Consider the following 27,824-nt stretch of genomic DNA (forward strand, 5'->3'; position numbering starts at 1 on the left):
TCTCTCCTCAGCTGGGCATCCCTGCAAACCCTTTTCTGGCTGCCAGAACACAGCACTGCCAAAGCTGCTGGACCTCTTCTTAAGCAGATGCCCTAGATCCTTCAAATATAATTCCCATTCTTTGGTGGAAGTGGGATTACTGGTTCCTACCTGCTTTTTGGGTTGTCACCTACTTTGCCAGGAAAATATCCAGGCCTTGTGGCAGGAGAGCACAGGCAGTTTCTTGTAGTGGGGTAGAAGATAAGAAAATAAAGATAGTATAGAAAGTAATCTTACCCCTAAAGAGTTGCAGCTGGGCCAATCACCAAGGGTTAGGAACAGGCCTGACTTTACCAGGCCACAGCTGTGACCAATGAGAAGAAGAGTGCTATAAAAGAGAGGGGTGGCTGGGTGAGAAGGGAGCTGGAGTCAGTTGGCTGCTTTGTGAAGAAGGAAGGGTCAGTGCTCTGAGGAGCTGTCCATGAGAAACAGCAAGAAGGTCTGAAACTTTTGTGATAAGGAGGCAACAGTATGGAGCCCCTGTGATAAGATGACAACAGTTTCTGCCCACCCCAAGGCAGCTGGCTTGAAGGGGAGGGAGGTGAGAGGCCTTTGGCAGGCGAGGAGGCTGAAGTGCTCTGTGACTCACAGCTGTGGCCCTGGCTCAGGGGTGGAGGCAAGGAGCAGGTAACTCATGGAAGGCTTTGGAGCCTGTGGTAACACAGTCTGGCTGATCTGCAGTGAAGTGTGACTGCATTGCACAGGCAGCAGGATGGGAGTGTCAGCACTGCCAAGAGCACTTGGAAAGAAAGGCCCTTCAGGCACAGGCACAATAAGGGTCAAGACTTGTGAAGTGGTATAGTGGTGACAGCAGCAGGGAAAAGATTGGTTTTGACCTTTTCAGCTGTGTCTCAGGGGCATGGTCTGTTAACAACTATAGTCCTCTCTCTGCAAATGATTGAACACAGTGCATGCTAATTTATGATTCTTAATTTATAGATAATCATCTTTTATATTTCCTAATGTCTTTTCCTGTAATTGGAGGACCACCTCTCCTTTACTTTTTTTTACCTTTCATGCACATAAATCTCAAAGCAGTTGCCTTGATATTTTGGCCCGAAGACTGAAGCTGTAGGTCAAGTGTATTGTTTTTCTGAGGTGGGACAGTAATGGACATTTAACTCAGTCCCACAGCACAGCCTGTCCTAACACCAGCTGGCCTGTTCCTAGCCATAAGCATACTTTGTGTCAAAATGCAAGCTGTTTATATTGTAGAGTTACAATTCAACGCCCTGTAGGAAACCAGGACTATAGTAATATCATGCCCTGTATAAGAAATTACTTCAGAGACATCATTCTTATGGAATCCTACATTGTCAACAACAACACATCATGGAATCCTACATTGTCAGCAACAACACAGAGGTCCACACATGGGTACAAGTTAACCAGGTACAGGTAGGAGATAATTATTGCACTGTCCCACTGAAATGTGTTTCAGTGCTGCCCAGTAAAACTGCTATTTGTGTGACACTTCAAGGATGCACAGGGGAGGGTGTAAATACTGTGTTATGACAGGACTTCAGCTGGGGTTGTATCTAAATTTTAATAATAAAAGGTTTAATAATATTTGGTGAGACAGCATTAGCTGTACAGGGACAATCCAGCAGGTCTTGAAGTGAGGCAGAAAAAGGGATTCATGATCCACGTGTCAAACGTGTTTTGTTTATGTCTGCCTCATAAATCCATCATACTTTAAATCTCATCCTTGCTCTCCTTGTATTTCCAAGCTTGTTTGAATGCTTCTTTAACACAGCTGGTGCCTATGGGATGTGCTAGTATTGAATCAATGCTGAGGACAGTGTTGAGCTCAGTCTAGGGCATGTGAATATAAAATATCACGCAGCATGGTGGAAACTCTGAGTTGCTCTGCTGCCTTCTGCTATAAGCTGTAACAATTCAAGAGAGGGTTAAGCAAACATATCTGATAAGGAAACACCCACCCCAGTTTTCCTGTTTGAGTAGGATGTTAGATTTAGAGCGCACATCCCTTTGGTGCCTTCTTCCTTATCTCAGAAAAGACATTGCAGCATTTAATGGGATATCATGGAGACCAACAAAAGTAATTTAGGATTTGGAAAAGGTCTGTAAGAAAAAAGCTGGGGCAAACCATCAGGCTCATGCAAAATATCCTGGAAAACAAAGAGGAGCTGTGGCACACCTTATCAAATAATCAAATACTATAGAGGAAGTATTTTTTCAATAGAAGTGAGTAACCAAAAATGCCTGGAAAGTGTTTCAATGTACCTCTGAAGAGAGCAAAAGTATGCTGATTCAAGGATGGATCTTAATTAGGGAGATTTGTCCATGAAAGGGCTTCCTGGAACCTCTTTACAACAGCATGTAGCTCATGGGCCAGTGAATGACAGCTTTTTCATTAAAGACATACCGTTTGGTAATTGTTTTCACCTGCCTGCTTTCAGAGGTTAAAAGTCAGAACAGAAGTTTTTGAGAAATCTGAAGGATGATTCTTCAGCCTGCGGAAAGTGGCAAGAATCTTGCTGTTAAGGCAGAACACTTCTTAAAATCTCTGTGGGACTGATTATTAACTTTTTTCTCTTGATGTGTTTTCAGACCTAAGCCTTCTGCAACGTTGCATTGTTGGGGCTTGAAAGTTGTGAGGTGGTGTGAGGAGGGCTGTGTTCTTTCTTAGGCTTCCCTGTTCAATAAATGGTTGGACAAACTGTAGGGAGACACCAGGATAGTACTGGGATGGAGCACAGCAGATCAGAGGACAGGGGAGAGTGCTCAACTTGTTCAGCCTGGAGAGGAGAAGGCTCAGAGGGATCTTGGCATCTACACCACCCTAATCAGAGCTCATAGAGAAGATGGAGCCAGCCTTTTGTCGGCGATGAACACTGATAATGAAAAGGTCACAAGCTGCATCAAAGGAAATTCCAAGCACTTGCATGGAGGAAGGGAGGGCAGTCCAACGTTGGCAGAGGTGGTGTGGCGATGCTGAGGAGTTTCCATGCCTGGTGACTGTGCCCCAGTCTGGCCTGGCAGTCAGCCCTGCCTGGTGGGTGAGGTGTCACTCTGTTCCATGCCTCAAGTTGTAGCCACCCTTAAAGGAAACATTTTGAGGGTGCCTGTATTCCCTGAACAAGAGTGCTACTAAAAGGAAAGTCACAGAGCAGTGGCCCATATGGAGAGCTGAGGTGAAGAAGTAGAGACCCGAGACCAGAGACTTCGTTTCCTTATAAAGACAAAAATCTATTGCACTATGAGGTTTTGTCACCGCTCACTTCCCTCTCGGCTCAGTTGTGGGCTTGCACTCTTGGGCTTGCCTAGCTGCGCTGCAGAAAAGGAAGAGTTTCCTTGTCTGCAGTGACAGCTGCTTTGCAGTCCCTCCGCCCTACAGGACGTTTGGTTTCTTTCAGAAGTTCTGCCCTTTCCGTTGGATTTGCAACTGCTGAGCTCTTCGTTGCTCTGACCCACTGCCTGAGCCCAGGAGGTAAGATCACAGCATCTGGTGTTTTTTTGGCAGGCTGCTCTCACTGAGAGCCCCAGCAGTTTAACTGCACAGGAAATTGTGGCTGCCATGAAAAAAACAGCAGGTTCTGTATTAGCATGAAGCATTTTCCAGTAGTCTTGTGCACAGCATTTCTACTGACCTTCAGGAAAGTGTTTGATAGATTTAATTTGGCTGAGTGGCTTTTGGCTGAGTAGAATGGTAGTCTTGGAGTTGGTATTGGCTTGGAAGGGCATGATAAAGTAAGAAGCCATTATTTAGATTGAAGTCTGGATCCATGTAAGAAGGTAATTTTAATTTCAGTGATGAGAAACACTGATTCATAAGTATAATGTATTTTGGCTTGTAGTGCTTACAATGTAATCTGCTGGCTGTTAAGACATTTATATCAGGTTTTTAGAAATGTAATTTTACTTTCCAGTGGATAAATAAAACTGATTCATGTTAGAGCCTGATTGCAGTAGGAACTTCTGCTTTTAAAATAGTGACATGGGGGGGGTCCTAATGTTATAGTTGCCTTTTAAGATCTTGACTGGTGAACCTGGTCAGGCTGGTCCCTTGCCTTCTTTGGGGTTTCAGCTCAGGCTCTGGATGAATTGAGAGTTGTGAATGTCTACAGATATTTTAGGTGGTACTATTGTGAACAGGAGCCTCCAGGCTTATCTTCTTTGTAAGAGCAGTAGCCTTGCTGGTTTTGTCCTATAGTGATTCCCTCAGCACATGGATTTGGTTTGAACACTGGAACTTTAGGTCTTTCTTATCGCAACCAACGTCTCAGACCAGGCTGGCTGACTGATCTCATACTGCTATAGGTGTCAGGTGAAGATTATCTCTAGCAAATGCAGCTGGCTGCTCAGCAGATGGGGTTTGACCACCTTGTTAAAAGCAGATCACACCCTGGCACCCCTCCCACAGAGGAACTCCAGCATGTTTCACCTTCCTCCCCTCTTGCCCACCGACAGGAGCAGTCTGGTGTCCTGAGCTGGGGAAGATCTCATGAGTAGACAGGAGATGTGGAAACCCCCTCTGTGGTGGGAAACTCCACTGAGAAGCAATGCCAGAGCCAGGAGGGACTGGGAAGTACCTGCCTGCTTGCTGGTAACATGAGCGGGAATTTCTGCTTCCATCCTGACCATAAGGTCCAGATTTACTTAGCTCAGAAGCTGAAGGTCAAAAAAGGGATGTGTTGTCTTACTGGGTTTGAATTTGCTTCCTCAGCTTGACCAGAGTGTCTCCTTGGACTGAATATTGTTATGGTCATAAGATGTTTGTACTTAAACAAATCTAGTGGTGTTGCTCTTCTTCTCTTACTCACAGAACCTACCACACGCTCCATTGTCTTGTATTTTGCTCTCAATTTTTTGACTCCATTTCTTTCTGATTTCAGTCATGAGCAGTTTAAAACAGCTGTATAGCTTGAAGTAGAGTTATCTTGATAGAGAACCTACTGTAAAAGTCATTACCATATGTTTTTTATAAAGCATGAAAGAACTAGGAAGAGATTGAGTGAAGGGGAAGGAAGGAGATGGGGGGACCAGGGGCGTAAAGTACATTCAGAAATGTAGCCATTTCCATACCCAGCTCCTTCATGCAAAACAGTAGACTCCAGTGAAATGCTGATGCAAAATGTAAAATATTTATCAAAATGAAAAATATTTAGGAAAAAATCTGAAACAGTGTTTAGGTGTTGCAGGACGGAGTACAGGAGAGTCTGTTGGATGCTCTGTGCATTTCCACAGTTATCCAAGGGGAAAGCTGTAGGATGGGAAATAAATTCCTGCCCCTTGATGAAACAAGTAGGGTGTCCTGGACATGGAGGCTGTGCCAACAAGCAGGAGGGTGGCATGTGAGAGGCATGAGAGGGACATCCAGTGACCAGGCTTGGGGACCATGCCATAAAGCCAAATCATTCTTCAGAGGAAAGGGGAGCAGGAGGGCTGTGCCTTCTGCTGCTCCAGGTGCTGCTTGAGTTCCCCACTGCACACTGCAGCTCCCAGCACAGCACCATCACAGGATAGGGGTCCAAGCAACAGCACAGCTGTAAAGGAGGGTTGTGTTCAGATGTGCTTTTCTTTTTCTAGTCTGATCTTGTGGGTGGAAGGGCCTGGTCACTGCTGGAGTCACTGAGGTGTCCTGCAAAACTGAGGACAGAATTCAATTCCTGGCATGGGAGAGACAGCAGCAGATTCATAAATCCTTGTGGAACCAGGCAAATGCAAAAATGTGATTGTATCTTAAAACCTCCTTTTTACAGCTGGAACATGTTTTTAATATTTTCCGTGCGCAGAGGAACTGTTTTCCTGCAAATGATCTGGAAGCAGAGGCTGTCTTCTCTCTTTCTTGCATCAGTTACCAGGCTGCCACAGCACATTTGGGTCAGTACTTCACGACCTGACCCCTCACCCTCAGGCTGAAGCACACAGGAATAGGAAGAGAAGATTCTATCTGTCCCTCCAAGGTTTTATGCCCATCTGCCAGCCCATCTATGCTGTGATAGATTCTCATACCTACATCCAAAGCAGACCCTGCAGATGCTCTCCTCTTCTCCCACCTTTGGGAAGATGGAACTGGGTGGGACAGGGGTTTCCATGCCAAATGGGACACCTGTTGAATGACTGAAACAGTTTGTCAGTTTGAGAATCAAAATGTTCCTTTATCTATGGAAAAATATTCTCACTTTAAAGCCAGCTAGCCTGTGTTGATAAAGAGATGAGAAAGATAAGTGACTCAACAAGAAAGGTAGGGTACTGGATCAATTTTTTTTTTTTAAAGAAAAATTGTACAGACTTTGATTGAAAACTAATTTACACCTAAATGCTATCTCCCTAGTAGGATGTATCTTATAGATACAAGACACATAAGGAGAGTATTTATAGGTTCAGAACTCTGCTTTTTCAGTGTCTTAATTTTCTGGAAGGATTATCCCTCCCTGCCACTGAGTGGTATATTGGAAAGAGATCTCCATCTCTTTCCAGACCCTGTGGATCTTCCCTTCCTTACTGTTGACCAGGATTTGATTTAGGACTGAGGCATCACACTGACAAATAAGGTCCTTTAGGAAATGGAACATTAACAAATTACTCATGGGCATTGCTGCGTTCCTTCTGCACAGTGATAAATGTATTTTCTCAGTATTGTTTTTTTCAAATTGTATAAGAAAGAAAACCAGATAAAGTACAACATCTTAATAATCCCAGTGCTTACATACATGGCAAGATTTGCTGTTGCAGACACCAGTCTTTTTTAAAACCTTTGAGGCGAAGATTGTCATTTATTGTGGGCTAAATCATGAATCTTTGTAATGTACTAGGGAGGAAGTATTTGCCATATCTGCAGAAAGACTCCTCTTGGTGTCTTGAATGCTGATTTAAACAGCAAGATGCCACCCAAACTGAAGGTACTGTGATCCAAGTTACCCATTGTTAACAGAGGATGTTTCTGTCTTCTTTAGGATTTAAAATTTAGCTCAGCATCTTTGAGGAAATTTAAAAAATATTCTTATTTATCTATAGTTATTTCAGTAGGGAAAGTGTCAGAGCCCAACATGCATAACATGAAAAACTAACTTTTTTTCATGTTGTGCATGAAAAAGTCACCTCATGTGTTTGAAAGATTGCAGTTCGTGCTTCTTAAATGATTTTCAAAGTCCTTGTGTAAGGCATGTGTCTAATTGGCATGAGGTTCCAAATGCGTTTGTGTTTGCTGATATTGTCAGCCGTAGTGAGCAGCTGTCTGAGTAACCCACCAGCATGGAAGAGAGGTATGAACTCTGGTTTTCATCTTGCATCATGAGCAGAAAAAAAGCTGTCACAAAAAACCGATCCACTCTGTGTGCCTGGAAGCTGTGACACCAAACAAGGATAAAGGACATCGATGGGATTGTTTGTTTGTCTAAGGAGGCTGGGTACCCCTGAGCTATCGCTGCAAATGATCACTGGCAGCTCACTTCAATTCAGCATTAAAGCTGCTATCCTATTTTGCTGTGGGTGCAGTGTGGATCACCCTGCTGGTGTAGGGATCTAAGTACATTATTTTGATCAGAACTGTAAGAGAAATAACAGCGAATAATAAATATGTAGGAGAAAAGCATGATAGTAGCAAATATGCTGAGACTGAAGTTTAATTGAGAGATGAGCTATTCTGGATTATGCTAAAGAACATGTTTGGCTGATTGCCAACAAGATGGCTTTGCCTGCTGCGTTTTAGTCAAAGATTTTTGCTGATAAGCACAAGATGAAGCTTTCAAATTGAGGAACTTCTAGGCCACGCTGCTGTAGTTTTGTAGCCTTGATTCTTCTTTCAACATGAGATCTACTGTATCGTTTATCTTTTTCTCACCCTTTAGTAACAATTAAAATGGCAAAAACTTGTCTTCAGAAGGAAAGAATCACAATCTAGCTCAATCTCCTCTGTCTCCTCCTCAGCCTTCCACACTGTAGGAATCAGCTGAGACAAATCATTTGGACAGAAATGCATATGGATATATGGACATATGTGTGATATCTTCTGAGAGAAAGGTAGAGGGAAATATTTCTGGGGAGGAATATCCTATCAGGGATATTCTGAAGAGTGACCAGGAATAGGCAGGTATGCAAAGGTGCAATAAATGTGGGACAAATATTGAATATGTCCGAGATAACTCGTGTTTTCCGTTGTATTTTTCTGGCCTTCAAGATGCTTCAGATCTGTCACAAGAGTTTCTGCACAATTCTAAGGACTCTTCTCTCAATCCTCCCTGCTGGTGGCATGATCCAGTGCAGGCTGTGCTGTGGGGGAGGATTGCTGGGGCTGCCTCTTTGATGTCAGCTGGGAGGGAAAGTCTATTGCAGAAGAGAGCTGGGGAAGTATTCTCCATCCCTACAGAAAGCCGGATGTTGGAAATTGAACTTGTGAGTGAGATAAGAAAGAGAAAAGGAGTTAGAGCTATGAGCTCTGGCAAAGTGAAAGGCAGAGTTTTGTGTGTGCAGGGGGAGAGTCTCACATTGCCCCGTGGAACAGCTGACAGCTGTTTTGCAACAGCCAATGCCTCTTATTTCATCATATTTCAGAAAAAAATAAGCAAGTTTGAAGAGACGATAGTAGGAAATTTATATATGCCAGGGAACATGTGTCATGCCCCTCTCCAACAGCCAGACAAGTTATCATATAATTAGCAAAGTACCAGTGCATTAACAAAGCAAACCCCTGATGGTAGAAAGTGAGTAAATTTTAGTAGTGTTATTGACTTTCTTGAAACCAAATTCACAGTTAAGTTGTTCCTAACTAAATATGCTTGTGAAAGGCAATGTTGTTCCATGTAATGTGCTTTTTTGCTTTGGGGAAAGGTACAACTTTATGTCTATCTGTGAAGTGCCATTTCAGGTCTTCAAGGTTTTCATTGCCTTGCTTGCAACAAAGCTTAAACACCAGAGCAGTGGAGAAAAATATCAAACAAGGTAACCATTTAATACAAGTCTTGGAAACTTTGAAGTTTTAATGGCTTTGCCATTTATTATTTATAGTGCATGGTGGGTGTACACTTTGCCAAGCAATGCATAACCAGGCAGCTCCTCTGAGTATGGCTTCAAAATTGAAAAGAAAATGGAAGAACATCAATATCCACATGTTTCAATTTAGCAATTATGTTCAGGTTTAAGATTATTTTAGTTCTTCCTTTATATTCCAGTTCAAAAATAGTTTGTTATTAGATCTCTTAAAACATCAGTGTGGTCATAGGTTCTTCTGAGGATAAGGTCAAATACAAGGAAACTTTAGGGCATGGCTGTGACATATTGGTTGGAAATGATGGCAGGGAAGGGAATGCTTTGCTAGAAGCTCTTTTGGTACCAGTTTGCTTGTATTCTCAGCAGCTTATGTGAGAACCTCTTCCCTTTTTTCCACCAACTGGTAACTCAGCAATCTTCTCGGGAGGAAAGAGTGTATTTACACAACTTTGTTTTGCTTTTGCAATAGTGGGTTTATGCTCCTTGCCAAACTAGAAAGAAGTGTTGCTTCCAGGCAATGTTGTAATCTGGATGTCCTGAAGCCATCTGAATCTCAGACTGTCTCAGGGAGTTTTCTATTTTCCTTCTGAATGTTTATTACCTTCCATTTATTTCTTGTTGGCAGTTCCACTGCCTTGCTTGCACTGACCCAGGGAGGTGTCTTCCCCTCCTCAGCATCCTGCCTCAGCATCTAAGCATGTGCTCACTTTCACCTCGTTCTCCCTGAGACACTTCAGCTCTTTCACTGATCTTCCATCACACCAAGTTCAAGATCCTTCCTCCCAGCTGCTCCTGATCTTCAATATCTCATCTGTGCTGGCAGCTAAGCTGTTTGTCTTCAGTCGACAGCAAACTCCCCTCTGTCTTGCAAACCTCTCCCCTGCCAGCTTTTCTCTTTGCTTCTAGCCATACATCACTTTGCTCAAAGCCATTGCCTGGTTTTCCCTTTGCTCCTTCCTCAGGTGGCTTCTCAACACATGTTCCCTCCAAAGGAGCTCTTTCAACTTGTTCACATTGCTCATCATCATTGCTCATCCGCATATTCTCCTTTGCTCTTATATCACCCTCTGCATTTTTTCTCTGCATCTGCCTGGTCATACTGAATTTGCAAACAGTTTGGAGTGAAGCATTGCACTCTGTGCTTACAATGCCTTGTGAGTTATCAGTGATTGAACTATTCACCCGGGATTGTTGGATGCCCAAAGTATTTTCAGTTTGCATGGGGGATGGTGAAGTGCTAAAAGAGATTGAGCTCTAGAAGCACATGGCTCTACTCTTGGCTGGTTAAATCAGTAAAAATATTAGGCCTGACCTCTGCTGCTACTATCCAGAAGCATTTTACACCTCTCTGTGCCTCAATATTACCATTTAATGATTTAAGCAAAATAAGCATTTTAAATACTGAAAAGTGGCTTTTTGAAAGGGGATTTTTCTCCATTTTTGCGGTGTGTTGCTGAAGCTTTGGACTTTCACTCACTTGATTTCCTTATGTTTTGTTTTCCTACTTGAGCAATTTAAAAAGTGACTGATTTTTTTTTTGTTGGGAATAACTCTGAAGCCTTTAAATCTGAAAATTCTGGTGCCTTTCTGAATCTCAGTGTTGTGAAACCACAGTGGGGTATTAACCAGCAAACCCAGTGGATTTAGATACTGGAACTGACAGGCTGAAGTCAAGAGGTGCTGTGAGGGTGAAACTGTACAAGAAGCTCAGTTGTGCGTTGGAGCAGGCAGTGACCATCCTTCTGTCACCCGAGGAGAACCACCCCTCAGGTGATGGAGAACCAATTCTCATTCTTGGTGTGCACCTGAGATGGATCTGATTGCTCAGCTAAGTGTGGTTACCTTCACAACCTTAGTTACCTTGGTTTCTTTATGTCAGTAGATAATACTGACATAAAGAAATCAAAAGAGGCCATTACAGCTATGCCCTTCATCCTATTATTATTAGTATAAATGTCCACATATGTAAACATATGTACTTCTAATAGGATTCTTTGTGCTTAACAGATTACTTAATTACATATCAGAGGTCACAACTTCTTATGCAAGCTGGAAGATGCCATTTTATGTTGGTGATACTTTTTTCTCAAGGTTACTTTGCAAAAGTAATGTTATAGGCAAAAACCTGTAATGTTTCCTACCTCTTAAGCCTAGAACAGTCTTCATGCTATTAAAAGTTGTGTTACAAATTATATTGCTTGATCAAGTGAGTGGACTAGAAAGAATGACCTTGCAGTGGAATATGGGCTTTCTGGCTGATAGTGTAAGATTTTCACGTGTCCAGCTGCATTTTAGTTAACCCACAATTTGTAAAAACACCGAGCAAGCAACAGAAAAAGATTGGCAGTGAGAAATCAGAGGCAGGAAAGATACCAGGACAGACTGGGGGAAGACTATGGATGTAACTTTACCCTAACATACATAGCTCACATTGCTAGTGGATCATAGGGGTTTTTGAAGGTAATCCTTGAAAGTAGGGTGGTTAGAACCAACTGCAAGAGCAATGGCATCATGGATTCTGCTGCACTCCTCTAGTTATCAAGGTCAGAGTGAATAGACTCATCACATGGACTCATCCTAAAACCACAGTGATTAGGCAGGAAAAGGGTGCATGGTACTACTGGGAGACAGCAGACAAGTTAACCACATGAGTTACTTTTGGTTTATTTCAAAGCCGTGTCCATAGTGGTTTTCACAGACACAAGGAATCTATGCATGAGTTCTGCAAAGCATTGACTCTGAAGCCCAAATAGGCTGTACATAACTCTGTGTTTTTACACAAATTGCAAACCTAGGGTTTTTTTAAAATTGTGCAGTGTGAATTTTTGTTTGGGAATGGCACATTTCTGATTTTTTTCCCCTCATTTGATTACTGTATCTACTGCAACTACTTCCCAGGATCAGCTCAGGTTTCCATTCTATTCTATTTTAAATAGTTGTTTGGTTAATTAATACTTAAAGAGACATAGGACACTATAGTCATTCTCACAAATATAGAATAATAGATAGTCTGTCTCCTGAACAGTTTCCTCATGAATATATTCAAGGGACAGTAGGTGCATGAAAGGCAGATGGGGATAATGTGCATCTTCTGGCAGTGTATTTAGTGATGCCATAAAAGAAACTGAACTTTCCCTTCCTGATTATTAAGGAAAGTGCCTGTAAAGTGAAAGTCTAATCCTTGCTCCTGTTTTATATCTTTGATGAGAGGAAAGACAGGAAAACTCCTTCTGGCCACACATTCCTAAAGCCACACAGCCTCAGGCACTAACTTAGGCACCTTGGGAGGAAAATCCTTAAACTCCCACATATCCAGGGAGAGAAGCGGCTGACTTTTGGGAAGCCAGACCTGGTGCTCTGAGCACCTTGTGAAGGAGCTTCTCTCAATCTCTCCACCTTGTCAGGGTGAGCAGCTTCCTCATTAGGTACCCAAAGGTATGTGGTGCAAATGTCCCCTGAGGTTCTGGCTCCATCCCAGAGCCCTGGGAAGCACCCAGGGCTGCTTCTCTGCCAGCACTGCTGAAGAAAGGACTGGATAATTGAGTTTCCAAGGGGGAATAACAAGAACCAGCACCATTTAGTCAATTTTCTCCATGAGAAATGAAAGTCAGCAGAGGTAGGATTTAATTCCAGTTAAATTAGTATAAATAAAACTGTTGTAATTTTGAGCAGGGCCTGGCAAAACAACAGGAGGGACATGGAATTGTGTCTCATCTCCACAGGATTTTATCCCTTCGCTTGATTTCAGGATACAGAGAGGAGCTGTGTTGTCAGCTATGGCGAGCAGCTCCAAGACTTTGAAAACCCAAGTGAAAACCTCTCTCTGTTTCATCACAGCTGCAAACTCATAAAGCACCAAATGAAACAAGTGTCTTCTCCTTGCAGACCTGCCCCTCACAGAAGTCAGGATGGCATCGGCAGCACACTTCTCCGAGGAGGAGATGGCAGAGCTCCGGGAGGCCTTCAGCAAAGTTGGTGAGTGCAGCCAGCAGCAGAGGCACTGCTGAGGTGTGAACCTGTGGCCAGCTCTTTTCTCATGATCTGACTGGCCAGCTGTGAGGAAATGGAGTTTGTTCCAGCACTGATCACACATCAGCCACAGAAAGCCCTTTTCCTGCCACTGCAGGCCTCCCAGATGAAACCACATCAGCTCACTGCAGAGCACTGGCCTCTTGCACAGGGGATGTTGGGGCTCCAGCAGGACTTACAAAAAAACCCCGCAAAAGATGTACAGCAAACCATGTTGGAAATATTCTCAAGCATTTTCCCAAGAATATTGTTTATTCATGACAAATTATTTGGAAGGCAAAAAATGTTTTATTTTAATGTAAATTGAATATTCCCTGTGGGAAGGAAGAATGTGGAGAGGACAAATGTGCAAATGGATAAAAAATTTGTAATCCCTTCACAATGACCTTTCAATCCCCATATTTCTACTGTGTGTTTTCTTTCCAAACCTTTGACATCTCATTTGATCTGTCTCCTTTAAAGTCACATGGACCCATCACTGTCTACCCAAATTCTAAGAAAATGACTTTGTGCTTCTCACAGCTCACTTAACTCCTATCAGCCTCACTGGATTATGCACTCATCAGCTGTCCTTGCTGATTCAGGTTGATTTCTGAACACACAGTAGTCTAGTCTGTCAATCTTAAAAATCTGGTCTGAGTGTCCCATACACCCAATGCCCTGAGAAGGCAAATCACAGAATCCTGGCATGGTTTGGCTTGGAAGGGACCTTAAAGATTATCTAGTTCCTACCCCATAGCCATGGCAGGGACACCTTCTACTACATCTGGTTGGTCCCCCAAAGGCTGGAAGGAAGCTCTTATTCCTCTCCCAGACATTTCCCTCTCCAAGTCCAGATCCTTTTGTTCCATGCCATGGTGAGATGGATGGGATGCTCTTTGCAGTCCTTGTTAATCCTGCTACTGATGCTGAGAGCTGAGTGTCTTTTTGTAGCGTGTGACTCAAATTGCAACTTCCTATGCAGGAAGTCAGCTCACACTGCTCTGAAATCACCTCAGCTTCCAGGATGGGGCAAAGAAGCCTGCAGAAAAAGAAAGACACAGATACTTAAAAGCCAAATATAAATAAGCGTATATATATATATATATATATATATATATATATATACACATGTATATATACACATATATATACACCATGTAACTATATATGTATTTATCTGTGTCATAACCACAGCGTTTGAACAGAAACTCTCCATGTGATGAACTCAGTTTGCTTTTTTTTATCTGTGAAGTTTTTCACTAAGTGGAGAATAAAGGATTATAAACCTGTATTGGTCGTCTTCTCATCAAATCATCTCATCACCTGTATTGGTGATCTTCTCTACCAAATACTTGCAGGAAGCTCAGCAGGAGTATTCATGTTAGCACCATCCCAGAGAAACACAGAAGTTTTTATTTTGAGGATGACCATATGCAGTTCCAGCCTACTTCTGATGTAATTAGATCCAGAAAACAGGCCAAAATCACAAATTATATCTATGGATAAGTGCATATGTGTATTGTGTCAACTTTATTTTCTTTAGCTGTTCTGTGAACTGGATGCTTCCCTTATAGATCACATTTGTTAGTGTGTAAACCTTAGAATAGCAATTATATCCATTTAAACCCAGCTTTGTTAAGATATTTATATGTCTAAACATATAAATTCAACACTGTGAGGTTTTGTTTATTAAAAAGGGATTGTAATTCTTTCTTGAGTGTGAATAACACCAAAGCAATTGAAAATACCAGATTTCAAGACAACAAATCTTTGTCTATAATGTACCTTTCCTTGGATAAAACAAAATCAGCCTTTTTGTGCAGAAAATGTCACTGGGCTGGATGTAGAAAGTAAAAGTTTGCTTTAATCTTTGCAGATATCAGCGGGAATGGCTTCATCGATACCAATGATTTAACAGAGGTGTTGAAGGCTGCCAATCTCCCTCTCCCAGGATACAAAGCCAGAGAACTCATTCAGAGTCTGACAACCACGGGGAATGGCAGGATCAGTTTTGATGAATTTATTTCAGTAAGTAATTTATTTCAGTCACTCAGGGTGATCTCCAGGGCACAGCAGAGGCACAAGCACAGGGTCTCATGGGCACCTCATTAATCCAATGAGTCTCCTCTCCGGAAAAGCTGAAATCAGAAAATAATCAAACTAGAAATTCTGCAATTTACTGGACAATTTATGTGAATACAGCTGCTCATTGCATAAATGTCATATCTTTCAGTTTGGTTCATGCAGCAAGATACAGTTTTTCAGTTATACACTAAAAAAAAGATGATGTTCTGGCTAGATGATTACAGAAAGTGTAAGCAGATTGAAACTGAAATCTTCATGGGGCACTTTTTAATCAAAAAACTTATTTTTCTGGTCTGAATTGGGTCAAAAGCAAATGCTAAAATAGTGGAATTTCCCATGGGATGGCAAAGTAGGTTTTTACTTGCTCTTTCTTCAAAACCAAACTGCTGTTCTCCAAAGTAACATTTTTATTACCTAACTGATCTTTGTTCCCTGATTTGAAAGCATAAAAGCTGAGTTGAATCCTTTTGTACCTCAGCAGATGATACACAGATTATACCCAGAAACCCACTGAAAATACTAAAGCTGCCCTTCCCTATTCATGAAGCAATGAGAATGTGTCTCCTGGCCCAAGAGATCACTCTTTTAGCTTGGTTTAATTCTCCAAAACTCTAAAATCCTCTCTCACGCTTGAAAGATTTTCCAAGACCTGAAGAGTGATGATGTTGCCAAGTCATTCCGGAAGCAGATCAACAAGAAGGAGGGGATCTGTGCCATCGGTGGCACGTCGGAGCAGTCCAGTGCTGGCACCCAGCACTCCTACTCAGGTGGGTGCACCTGGCCCTCCCTGACAGCAGCAGCACAAACACCTGCCCACTGCTGCCCCTGCTCACCAGGGAGGTTCCCCACTGCTGATAGCCCATTTCACTGCGCATTTTAGCAGGCACTCATTCTGTAAACTCTCCTTGCAACCTGGTAGTTCCTGACTTTTTCCCATGGAGGCTACAACTCCATCGGGGCTTTTCTCCCAGCCCATTTCTCCAAGCTGAAAGTTGGTTGCTGTTGTTAGCTCCTGGGCACAACCCACTCTGAAGCAGTTCCATGGGGAGGAGATCCTACCCTTGGCAATCTTGTGCAGGGACAGCAGTTGGGGACTGACTTTCTGGGGAAGGGAGAACAGAGGATGCTTCCAAGGGCTCCATCCATCCTCATCCCAGAGGGCACCTCCTCTGGGAGTTACTGGGAGCCATGTGAGTTGCTGCTGGTACAGGATAGCTGTGCTTCAGCCCTGCTGAGCTACAGGCACATCTGCCCATTACCCTCTGAATGCTCTTTGTCAGAGCCCAGTCCTAGCCAGGCTTTTCTAGATATTCCACATGAAGAGGGTGTAATGTGCAATACAGAATTGTTTGAAGTTATGTGGGATTTCTGTTTAGCAGAGTGGTACAACACTGCATTCAAATTACAGTGAAAGCACAAAGTACCACTTGCAGAGCTTAACATCTGCACCACACATTAGAAGCACGTGGACTTCATTACCAGTCTCTGTAATATGCCTGATCTCCTGACCCAGACAACCCCCAGTGAGTGAGAAGGGTATTGAGGGAGTATTAACCAGCTCAAGCCCATTGCTGCCCTCAGCTCCTTTGCTGGTCTCCTGAGAGCCTCTTCCATGCAGGGTTTTGTTGATTAGTCACACTGGTGGCAAAGGCTCCCCCAGGAGTTCTGCCTGTGTCAGTAAAACGATGGTAGAGGCACTGCACAGCAAACTGATGGATTTGACGTTGTGTCCACAGAGGAAGAAAAATATGCCTTTGTCAACTGGATTAACAAAGCCCTTGAGAAGGATCCCGACTGCAAGCACGTGGTGCCAATGAATCCAGAGACAGATGACCTCTTCCAGGCGGTCGGTGATGGCATAGTGCTTTGGTAAATGATACCTTTCCTTCTCACAAATGGGAGCCATGAGTCTGCAAAAACTCACATTTCTGTTCAAAATGAACCTGCTGAATTTACATGAAACTCAGGAGTGTTTGCAGACTCAGGGCATTGATAATACTAGGGTTTTGTGCTTCTTTTATCTTCAGAAATATAAAGCATATTTCATGCTTAATGAGAATTTTTTCTTGCCTCTAGACACTTACAATTAGATGAAGTAAGTGAAATTTGAGGAGCTTCTTGGTTTTATTTTTGCCCAAGGACTTTTGGTGTTTCACACAAGGCAGCACAAAATAGTGAGTGCTTCCACAGACATTTTCTGCACAATAAACTTCTCATACAACTTCACCTTGTGGCATTCTTGGCCTCATTGTACCTATAGTACAATCTGTATGTAGCCCATAATAAATGCTTAAGTATTGAGTGTGTGCCTATGTGTATAGATGTAGAAGCAGAGGGTGATAATCTGTTTTTGTTAAGTAACTCTCTAGCTCTTTGACTTGTCCTGCAATGTAGAAAACTTGTATTTTGTGCACATACAGCTTAATGTATTTCTTGTTATTTTTTTCTTTTATTTCCAGTAAGATGATCAACTTTTCAGTGCCAGATACCATTGATGAGAGAACAATCAACAAAAAGAAACTCACACCCTTCACAATACAGGTACTCAAACACAGCAAAATCCTTAGCTTTTCCCCTTAGGATGCTTTTGTGTAATCACTTAGAGGAAAGGCTGGTTCTGCCCAACACAGTCAGGCAAAGTTTTTTGCGGCACAGTGAGATGCTCAGGTCCGTGTCATAAAAACACAAAGACTTATATTTACATTTCTTTCCGCACATATGAGCAACCTGACTAACCAAACACAGTGAATAATGTTCACCAGATCAGAGCTTTAGATGCTTTGTGGTAGATGCTCTATGAATGCAAGAGCACAGAGATAATACAGTGACCAGTTGCCATTGGAGTATCTCTCAGAAGGCTGAATCCCTCTTTTAAGGCATGGCAATGGACCTGAACTCACACTGCTGTTGTTGCAGTCTGATGTCCTCACCAAAATACTAACTGTGACCCTGGAAGTGCCAGTGCAACATGCCTGGAATTGGACCATTGCTGTTGCATGCCTTTTACAAGCCAGTGTTTCACCTTGAATACTGAATCCCTTCTTTATTTCTATCACATGCACATATCTATGATTGTTTAAATGGGCAAAAAGGGTGTTAATTTTCACTACTTAAAGTTTATTGTGCTTCTCACACAGCAGTATGTAGAGAGATATTTTTATATTATCAATATCTATGTACCTGGTACAGAATATAAATAGATATATGGAATAGATATGAACCTAATCCAGTTTAGCCCTCAGCTACTCTGATTTGATGGAACATTAGCCAGACTCGAGTAAGCTCAGAAGCCATTAAATTGGATTTTTATGCTGTATACCTCGTTTTTCAGTTCTAATCATTTTGGTCAGCAGCATAACTTAATGATGCAGCTCAGATCAATCCCTGTCACATGTAGACATGATTTGATCAATACAGCTTCCACTTTAACTTAACCCTTTTACAACTGTCTGCTGGAGAAAAGGCAATTAATTTGAAATGGTCCATTTTTTCTAGCTTATGAGAATTTACACTATGTCTCTCTCTGCATTTTATATCTAATCAGATCTCCCTGTCATGACAGCAGTGCTGAAATTCATGTGAAAAACTGCAAAGCTGTGTGATAAATTATATTTTCCAGGCCTCTTTGCCTGCCTTGCTTGCCCTCTGTTTACAAAGCCACCTTTTTGTATAGTGGTAGACCTAAGGATCAGATTTTTTTATTCCCTCTATTTTAAATGGACAGGAAATGGCTAAGGAACATAATAATGTTCCTGAAATACCACTTTTATTTCTGCCTGTCACTGTGAATCACTGAATCCCTCAGCTTCCTCTGCATGCTCCCAAACCAGGAGTCCATACTCCAAAGTTCAAAAAGAAAATGTCCAGATATTACCAGTTCTGACCTTGGCTGAACTGCAAGGCTAAAAACTCATCAGGTTTGTTCACACTGATTCCTGGGACAGCGTGTTCTTTGCAAACACTGCCAGCTAGCAGCTTACTTGTATCCTAGGTATCAGGGCTTTTGCAGAGTGCTCAGGGAGAGGCAAGCCTGGAATATCTGCCAGTTGATGGGGCTGTAGCTCCTTTCCTCCCCCCCCCCCCCCCCCCCCCCGTGTGCAGCACTGAGCAGAGGAGGGTTTGTCCCATGCTGAAGCTACGTCTGTACTTGAACATGAGCTCGAGCAATAGGCCTGGGGAGAGCCTGTCCTGGGTAACCAGCATTGAGCCAGGACATCACTGTGAATGTAGCTGTATGCCCTGAGCTCCAGTGCCTTGTGACCTGACATTGGCCACTTCTGCCAAAATGAGATCCATTCTGTCTTTGTGTTGAGACCCAGAATGTGCCTGTAAATCCCCAGGAGAGTCTGCATTGCCCTGCTTGCTGTGGCCAGACATGTATCCTGGGCTGAATCAAAAGAACTGTGGCCAGCAGGTCATGGGAAGTGGTTCTGTCCTTGTATTACCCTCTGGTGAGCACCCAGAGCACCTACCTGGAGCACTGCCTCAGGAAAGACATGGTTCTGTGTGCTTAAATGCATTTACAGTGAATCTGCCTGCAGATTCCACTCATTTTGGCTGCGCTCCCTTCCTGTAGCCTCAGCTCTCAAGTTCTGCATCATTCAAAAGTTCTCATCTTTTTCTAGGAAAATCTGAACCTAGCCCTGAACTCTGCTTCAGCCATTGGGTGCCATGTTGTTAACATTGGAGCTGAAGACTTAAAAGAAGGGAAACCTTACCTGGTTCTGGGTCTATTGTGGCAAGTCATCAAAATTGGACTCTTTGCTGACATAGAGATCAGCAGGAATGAAGGTGTGTATGGCTCTTCCTTTCAGTGCCCCACTGTCGTCACTGCAGAGGCTTTAGGATAAAGCTATTAAAAAAAACAACTGGATTTTAATTTTTTTCTTCAAGTATTTGTTGTCTGTTTTTTTGACTGGTCTAATTTTCCTTGCTTTTCACAAGCTTCTGCACTCAGAAGTCGAAGGCTTTCTGCAGAGTTGTGTGTTCAGAGCCTTTTCATACTCATTGGGTCAGGAATGGTGGTCTGCGTCCAAGTATATTGGTGTATTGATGCTAAATCTGGGATAAGCAAATCTGCATTCAGGAAGCTTGACTCCTTCTTGCTCTTGATTGCCGAACATCTTTCTTTGTGAGATCATAATTATAGAACCATAGAATAATTTAGGCTGGAAGTAACCTGTGGAGGTGCACCTTGGAGATCTGACTCACCCATCCAGCCACCTGCTTTCACCCATACAACATCTTAAGTACAACATCTTAATGTCAGATGAGGTAGCTCAGGGCCTTTTCCTGTGTTTTCTGGGCAGCCTGTTCCAGAGCCCAACCACTCTTGCTCTGATTTTTTTTTTTTTCCTAGTTAGAATCTAGTTGGAATTTCCCTTCTGGCACCTTGTGTCCACAGCTCCTCATACTTTTCCTGTGCATACTGGAAAAATGCAGATCTGGCCTCTCTATAATAGTTGAAGACAATACTTGCTCCCCTCTCAAACCTTTTTCCAGGCTAAATAGTCCCAGTTTTCTCATCCTCTTCCCTTATATCACAAACTTCCATCCAAACATTTTTGTGTCCTTCCACTAAACTGGCTTCAGTTTGTCAATGTCTCTTTTATACTGGGGAGCCAGAAACTGGACCCAGCATTCCAGGTGTGTCTCACCAATGCCAAAATTCTCCATGAAGTAGCTTCATCACGAAGGCTGCGGGTGTACTTGCAGCCCACAAAGCACCTCATCTTGCTGCTTTGTTCCCCATGCCTCTGGACAGTCCCTCACCCAACAGTGACACTTCTTTCCTCCAGTTTCTGTGCAGGTGTTACCTTCATTGCCTCACCCCTTTCACATTTCTGTCCCTTTCATTGCCAGAGCCGCCAGTTCCCATTCCTTTGTAGGTAGCCTTGCCCTGCTTATTTGCTATTTTTTCCCTTTGTGGTATTTTCTCCTTCACTTCTCATCTAAGACTTCATCTAAGGCTAGACAAGCCAAGAAAATTCTGATTTTTTTCAGGTTCTCTCTTTCCCTCATAGCCCTTTTCTGCAGCTGTTTCAGGTAGAACTCCCCTTTCTTGAACATGAGACCGTGTATTTCCAATGAACTGTCATGAGCACATTATATCACGGCAGTAATACATCCCAACCTCTATGGGAATTACCTAGGATGCACTTAATATCTCATTGGATTTTCCCCATGTCGTATCAAGTGGTGGCTCAGAGTAGCTTAGAAGACATCTAATCCACTCAGGTTCTCATCCTTCGTTCATATAAGCTTTCAGCTAATAGCAGTTATTCATATTAATTCCCCAGAGAAGATCTTTGAACATGGCACTATTAAATTGCATTCCATTTTTATTACTGTCATCTAGTTCCTTCTGTCTGGTTTCCTGATCATCCTCTGTATTGACTATGCCACCTATTGACTATCATCTTCACATTTTTAGTATGTTGAAAGTATTTGTGCCAAGATAATTGATGCAAAAAAAAAAGGAGAAAACATTAATCCAAAAATCAATCCACAGTCAACTCCACAAGAATCCTTCTTCCAGCCTTTTGGCAGTGTCAACACTGACAAAAACACTTCATAAAATCCTCTGTCTATTTTCAAATGCTTCTATTATCCCCCTCTGGTCCAGTTTAACCCCATTGCACCCTATATCAAATTATCTGTGTAATTATCTCTAGTTATGGTCTGTCTCCACTGTTTCCTTTATGTAGCCAACCCATAATTCTTTCAAGGTCTGACAAAAGATACTGGAAGAAAATCAGAGCAATGTAACACATTCTCCTTTTTTAATCACATTAATAGTTAGTTTCCTTGTTAGTTCTTTTCAAAACTCATTCTAAAGCCTTTCATGGTCCAAGTTTCAAGGGTCAATTCTCCCATCCTGCCTGTTCCTCCTCTTGTGAACATAATATCAATTTGTCTGTGTAAATAGAGTATCTCCTGAATTGACAGATGAATTAGCCCTGCTGGCCCACAAGCCCATGAGGTCATGTGCAAGTGTTCCAGAATGCCTGTGTGAATCCCGTTTCAGTGTGAAGGTCACTGAGATTTCTTCCATCTAAGCTGCAAAACGCCTATGTTCATATTTTCGTTCCAAGCTTACCCCTATGCTCAGCATCACTGCATCCAGCTCTGCACTGCTCAGCACAGGAAAGACTTGGACCTGTTGGAGTGGGTCCAGAGGAAGGTCACAGAAAGGCTCAGGGTGCTGGGCACTCTTAAGAAGGTGGGCTGAGGGAGCTGAGATTGTTCAGCCTGTAGAAGAGAAGGTTCCAGGGAGATCTTATCACAGCCTTCAATGGTTGAAGGGGCTTATGCGAAAGATGATTACATAATTTTCAGTGGGACCTGTTGCAATAGCAAAAGGGTTAATGGTTTTAAGCAAAAGAGGGTAGATTTAGACTGGATATGAGGAAGGAATTTTTTGCAGTGAAGGTGGTGAAACACTGGCAGAGGTTGCCCAGAGAGGTGGTAGATGCCCCATTCCTGGAAACATTCGAAGTCATGTCAAATGGGACTCTGAACAAACTGGTTTAGTTGAAGTTGTCCCTGCTCATTGCAGGGAGGGTTGATAAGACCTTTATACTCATGGGCAGTTCTTAGACCACACTGAAATTGTCTTCCACTTGAATATGATCCACTACTAGATACACAAATTGCAACCTTGGACTCTATTGGTGAGACCCTTTTTCTGTTTACATCCTCTGTCATGCTAACCCAGCTTGAATTTTAGCAACATTTTGACAACTCACATTTTACAAACTAGGGCAGGAAAACATGAAAGAGAGAAAACAGTTATACATTTTCTTCGACAAGTATTCACATCATTATTTTTATTTTTTTTTCCTGCTTAGCCTTGATTGCTCTTCTGAGAGAAGGAGAGAGCCTGGAGGATCTGATGAAATTGTCTCCAGAGGACCTGCTGTTGAGATGGGCAAACTATCATCTGGAAAATGCAGGATGCAACAAAGTCAACAACTTCAGCTCAGACATCAAGGTATGAGAAATACTGACCAACACAAGCAAAACAGCAGCTCTACACCCAAATTCCTGCCCTCCACACAGGGGCTGTACACTGAACCACTCCAAGCAGCTGAACACATGGAGCTGGGTACATAAAATGCCTTCACTGGGGTTTACCTTTGCACTTAGTAGTATTCCTTCTCTTTCTCCTGACCTCCTGCTGTGGTGTGTTCTTAAGTTCGTTAGTTTGCTCCCCCCATTTTCTGTATTACTTCCTGCTGCTACCCTGCCAGTTATGTTGCTATGGAAATGAAACTGCTCCTCCCTTGGTTTCTCTTATAAAGTGAAAGTTGTTTCCTCCTTGGGGTCAGTCAATCACTCTTTTTCTCCTCCCAGGTTTCGAGAATTTTCCTTTCTCTGGGAGGTATGGTTGGCTGTAGCCCCGGAGCCCTTCCTATGATTTATAACAGTTGGTTACTTTAGTGTATCAGTTATGTTTCGTACCTCCAAATATGTATTTCTATTAGATAGCCGGGTTTCCCTGCCTTCTTCCCCCCTTTTCCCTTAAAACCCTCTCCTGCCCCTTGTTCGGGGCCATTTGCTGGGTGTTTTCCCCTCTTTGTTGGTTCTTCTGTAATAAACCGACAGTTTACCCCCAGCAAGTGGTCGCCTCCTGATTCGTCTCTCACCGCGCTGCTCCGAGCTATCCCCCCAGCTCAGCCCGAGGCCAAAGCCGCCGAGGGGGGCTGTTTTCTGATGCGCAGGGGCCCTGGCCTTCGCCCCTCACCAGATAACCGGATTCCAGGGCCGTTCATGCCCCCGCGCAACCTCCCAGTTATCACTGCCAGCTCCTGCACACCAGATGCCTGGGAAAGGAATGGCTGCTGGCTCTGGACAGGGCATTAGACACTGTATTTTCAGTTCCTTGCCTCTATTGCTGAGCTCCTTTCCAAATCTCCCTAAATTACTCTTGACCTGACTTTTGTTTGGAAAAGCCTGGACCTTACTCAAACACGTAGAGAAAGATGATTGAGCATTTCCAATTCCCCTTGATCTTTCCTCACTTGATCTTTCCTTCACCTAGGCTATGTGCTCCTCTGTCCCAACATTTGCTATAGCCCAGAATGCAGTTTTCTGTGAGTTTCAATTCACTAGGACTATTGAAATAATTCACTGGGACTACAGCTAGACAGGGAGACTCGTGCAAGGCTGGGTCTGTAGTCTGGCAGCATTATTTCATATACTCAGGACCTCTTGGGCTTGTGGGTGCAGATTTCAGCGGCTTTCTCTGTAGGACCTTTGTTGTTCCCAGACAGATGTAGCTGAGCCTCAGTGGTGCCCACTGATGAATTTCAGATCCTAAAACCCAATGTGAGTCCCAGACAGCATTCCAGATCTGTAGAGGGTGTATAAGGGAGGGTATCTGAGCTGGCTTACAAGAAAGCCAGGGGCTGGCCAGCACACCAACCTCACCTGACTTCTCTGCTCGCAGAATGGCTTGGGAAAAATCCAGCTCCCATGGTACCTGGTCATAGGCTTCACTAGGGACTGAAACATAAGCACAAGCATTTAATTGAAATACAGAAAAAACCCACCAGGGAAGGCAACAGGAGGGGTAGAGAGTCACATCTGATAGTACAGTTTTTATTGTAACAGATTTTTAGTTGACTGGGTGGAGGTGACTGGAGAATATCCATGAAAAGGGAAGGGAATGGAGTCTTTCCCATCTTTCTGTGTGCTGGCCAAAAAGACTATGGTTCAGCTAAATCACAATTCTAGTGTTTACAGTTGGAAAAGAAGGCACACATTTACAAAATTTCAGTTTTTACAGGCATTCTCTAACTAAGTCTGTCTCCCCACCTCACTTCTGTTGTAAATAAACACTTCCTAGATACAGTACATAGTAATACAGATGTAAAATATTTAAAATAATTCCATTATTGATATTGACTATCAGTAGTAGTCTGCTTAATATTTTGAAGAGCATCAGTTGGGTTAGTTAGTCAAGTCCCTAGACATTAAAATGTAGCTTCATTTTCAGTTCTTTGAGCTCTTTTTGAAGTGAGTTAATATTTTTCACATATGGAAGCAGCGTTGTATTTCACAAAAGATTAAAGACACAACATGATAAACCCTTGTCTTGTTCTTGCCCTTTTGCCTGAAAAATGCTGGTATTGTTGTCAGTGTTAACTTTTGTCCTTGAAAACTATGCTTTCTCTTCCACAACTGTTCCAGCCTTGCTTTGAAATCTACTTTAAACATCTGCTTTCTCCTTCTGCATTTTCTTTTATTAAATGCTCAGCAGCCTGACTTCTACAGCATTATAAAGGTATGCATTTTCTTACCTCTAATTTTACCTTCAGATTAAGTGAATTCTGATATCATTTTGTTGTTGCTGCCCTTTCTGTAAGTTCCACATACAGCATTCTTGTCTCGTGTGTTGGGCATTCTCCAGCAAATATATATTGTGCTGGAGAAGGGGAGAAATAGATTTGGCAAACACAGCATAAAGTAGGAATTGCTAAGTGCTTCCAGCTTAATTAATTTAATTATGTAGCCCAATGATCGATGTAATAAAAATGAAGCATGCAGGCACATTGTTCAGGGGAGCACTGGCAAGCAAAGGGCTGAGCTTTAGATGTAATTTTTCTTCTCTTTAATTTCTCTGTCTGTCACAGGACTCAAGAGCTTATTACCATTTGCTGAACCAAGTTGCCCCCAAGGGAGATGAAGAAGGCATTCCAGCTATTACTATTGACATGTCAGGATTAAGGGTAAGATGAGATAAGTTTGGAGTAAATGCCAATATTTTCTGTCCATTACTTGCATTCCTGGCCAACACACAGCTGCGCTGGGATGTGAGAACCAGCAAATTCTTTCTTGCATTGCAACACGCTTGTAAATCAGAAATCAAAGCTTCCAAAGAATTAAAGAAGAATTAAGAATTATTTGTTTGGATTTTTGTTAGCTAGTAACTCTGAAACTTCAGCAACCATTTAATCATACTGATAAACTACCAGCATGTAACAAGTGTATTTAAATACATTTATCTGTCCATCACATTTATATGGAATATGGCTGTAAAAGCAATATGGTGAGGTGGCTGAATCGTGGGCAAAGCCCATTTGAAAACACAGACTTGCCATCAGTAAAAGTGGGAACGGGAATAGCTGTAATTCCATCAAGAAGCTGCTTTAGCAGCTAGATGCCCGCAAGGAGACCGAGATGGGGTGGGTGCAGTGCTGGGGAGATGAGGCTGACATCCCGTTTGTGCTGGGCAGGAGAAGGACGACGTGCAGCGAGCCGAGTGCATGCTGCAGCAGGCTGAGCGCCTCGGCTGCCGCCAGTTCGTCACCGCCACCGACGTCGTCCGTGGCAACCCCAAGCTCAACCTGGCCTTCATCGCCAACCTGTTCAACAAATACCCTGCCCTGCATAAGCCAGAGAACCAAGACATCGACTGGGGCTCCATTGAAGGTCAGGAAAATGCAAATATCTCATGGTGCACTGTGATATTTCCCTTCCATCTCCTTCTGTTCATGGTTCAGTGCTGTAGGGGGATAGAAGATAAGAAAATAAGGATAGTGTAGAAAGAAATCTTACCCCTAAGGAGTTGCAGCTGGGCAGTTATCAAAGATTAGGAGCAGGGTTGACTTTAACAGGCCACAGCTGTAACCAATGAGAAGAAGAGTGCTATAAAAGAGTGAGGTGGCTGGTTGAGAAGGGAATTGGGAGTCGGTGCTCTGAGGAGCTGCCCACAAGAAACACCAAGAAGGTATGAAACTTTTGTGATAAGGAGACAACAGTATGGAACTCCTGTGATAAGATGCCAACACAGTGGGCTGTAAATTCAGTTTGGGTTTCCTCTCAAAACACTTACATTACTGAAGTGTGGTGTTCTGCAGGCCTTTGATTGATGTGTCTGTTGTTTCAGGTGAGACAAGGGAAGAAAGGACATTTAGGAACTGGATGAACTCCCTCGGTGTTAATCCACGAGTAAATCACTTGTACAGGTAAGATGAGGTATTACACTTCCTTCAGATGATAGATACAGCCAGCAATTTGATTGCAAGAATATAAAAACTTCTGGGCCCTATAAGAATATATGCTGCTTTGTGTTTCCCAGGGAACTAAGTTTACCTCTGCTAATAGTTGAATTATGTTTCTTTCCTCTGTTTTTTGGACAATAATGTACCTTTTTTGTTGTTTTCAGTGACCTGTCAGATGCCTTGGTTATCTTCCAACTCTATGAAAAGATCAAAGTGCCAGTAGACTGGAACAGGGTGAACAAACCACCATATCCTAAACTGGGTGGCAACATGAAGAAGGTACAAAAAGCTAGAATATCTCCAGTAGTGATGCCTTATCCTCAGTGAATGTCTGAATAATTTCAAACGGCAGTGTGGGTATTCATGTTGCTCTGCAGTCCCAAGGACAGCACCTTAAATGATTTTTGTGCTTAGTCAGTGGATAATTTTTCATTCTGAAAAAGAAATCTGCATTAGACTCACTCGCTCTGTTGACAGGTAAAAAATATTTGTTATGTAAAAAGACTTGACAACTTTTGTATCAGTATTTAGAAACTGTATTTGCAGATCCCTTTTGCTACTGCTTTAGGCACTGATTGTAATGCATCTGGACCGTGAGATGCATGGCACCAGCTTAATTGCAGCTCTCTGGATCACTGCCCTCCACTTCAAATGAAGACAGTGATGATAAGCATTCTTGATCAGATGCATCAAGAACCAATCACACAGTTGCTGCTAAATGCAAAG

The 27,824-nt window shown here is 42.8% G+C and overlaps 1 protein-coding gene across 7 annotated transcripts in view; it reads left to right on the forward strand.

Moving 5' to 3' along the window:
* The window catches only part of LCP1 (lymphocyte cytosolic protein 1), a 50,057-nt gene that overhangs the window by 16,268 nt on the left and 5,965 nt on the right, over positions 1–27,824 (forward strand). For 4 of the 7 annotated variants that reach the window (XM_026790723.2, XM_074535436.1, XM_074535439.1 and 1 more), the window contains 12 exons: positions 12,880–12,969; positions 14,882–15,033; positions 15,728–15,857; positions 16,827–16,959; positions 17,550–17,631; positions 19,716–19,881; positions 22,941–23,083; positions 25,352–25,378; positions 25,728–25,823; positions 26,331–26,526; positions 26,984–27,062; positions 27,263–27,377. In XM_026790723.2, coding sequence (XP_026646524.2) covers positions 12,903–12,969; positions 14,882–15,033; positions 15,728–15,857; positions 16,827–16,959; positions 17,550–17,631; positions 19,716–19,881; positions 22,941–23,083; positions 25,352–25,378; positions 25,728–25,823; positions 26,331–26,526; positions 26,984–27,062; positions 27,263–27,377 — 1,386 coding nt within the window. In that variant the 5' untranslated portion in view covers positions 12,880–12,902. Of the gene's footprint in view, positions 1–3,287; positions 3,494–12,879; positions 12,970–14,881; positions 15,034–15,727; positions 15,858–16,826; positions 16,960–17,549; positions 17,632–19,715; positions 19,882–22,940; positions 23,084–25,351; positions 25,379–25,727; positions 25,824–26,330; positions 26,527–26,983; positions 27,063–27,262; positions 27,378–27,824 lie in introns of those variants that run through there. The other 3 variants (XM_026790722.2, XM_074535437.1, XM_074535438.1) reach the window with 3 other exon arrangements.

This window comes from Zonotrichia albicollis, chromosome 2 (genome assembly GCF_047830755.1).
Source record: "Zonotrichia albicollis isolate bZonAlb1 chromosome 2, bZonAlb1.hap1, whole genome shotgun sequence".
NCBI classification, from domain to species: Eukaryota; Metazoa; Chordata; class Aves; order Passeriformes; family Passerellidae; genus Zonotrichia; species Zonotrichia albicollis.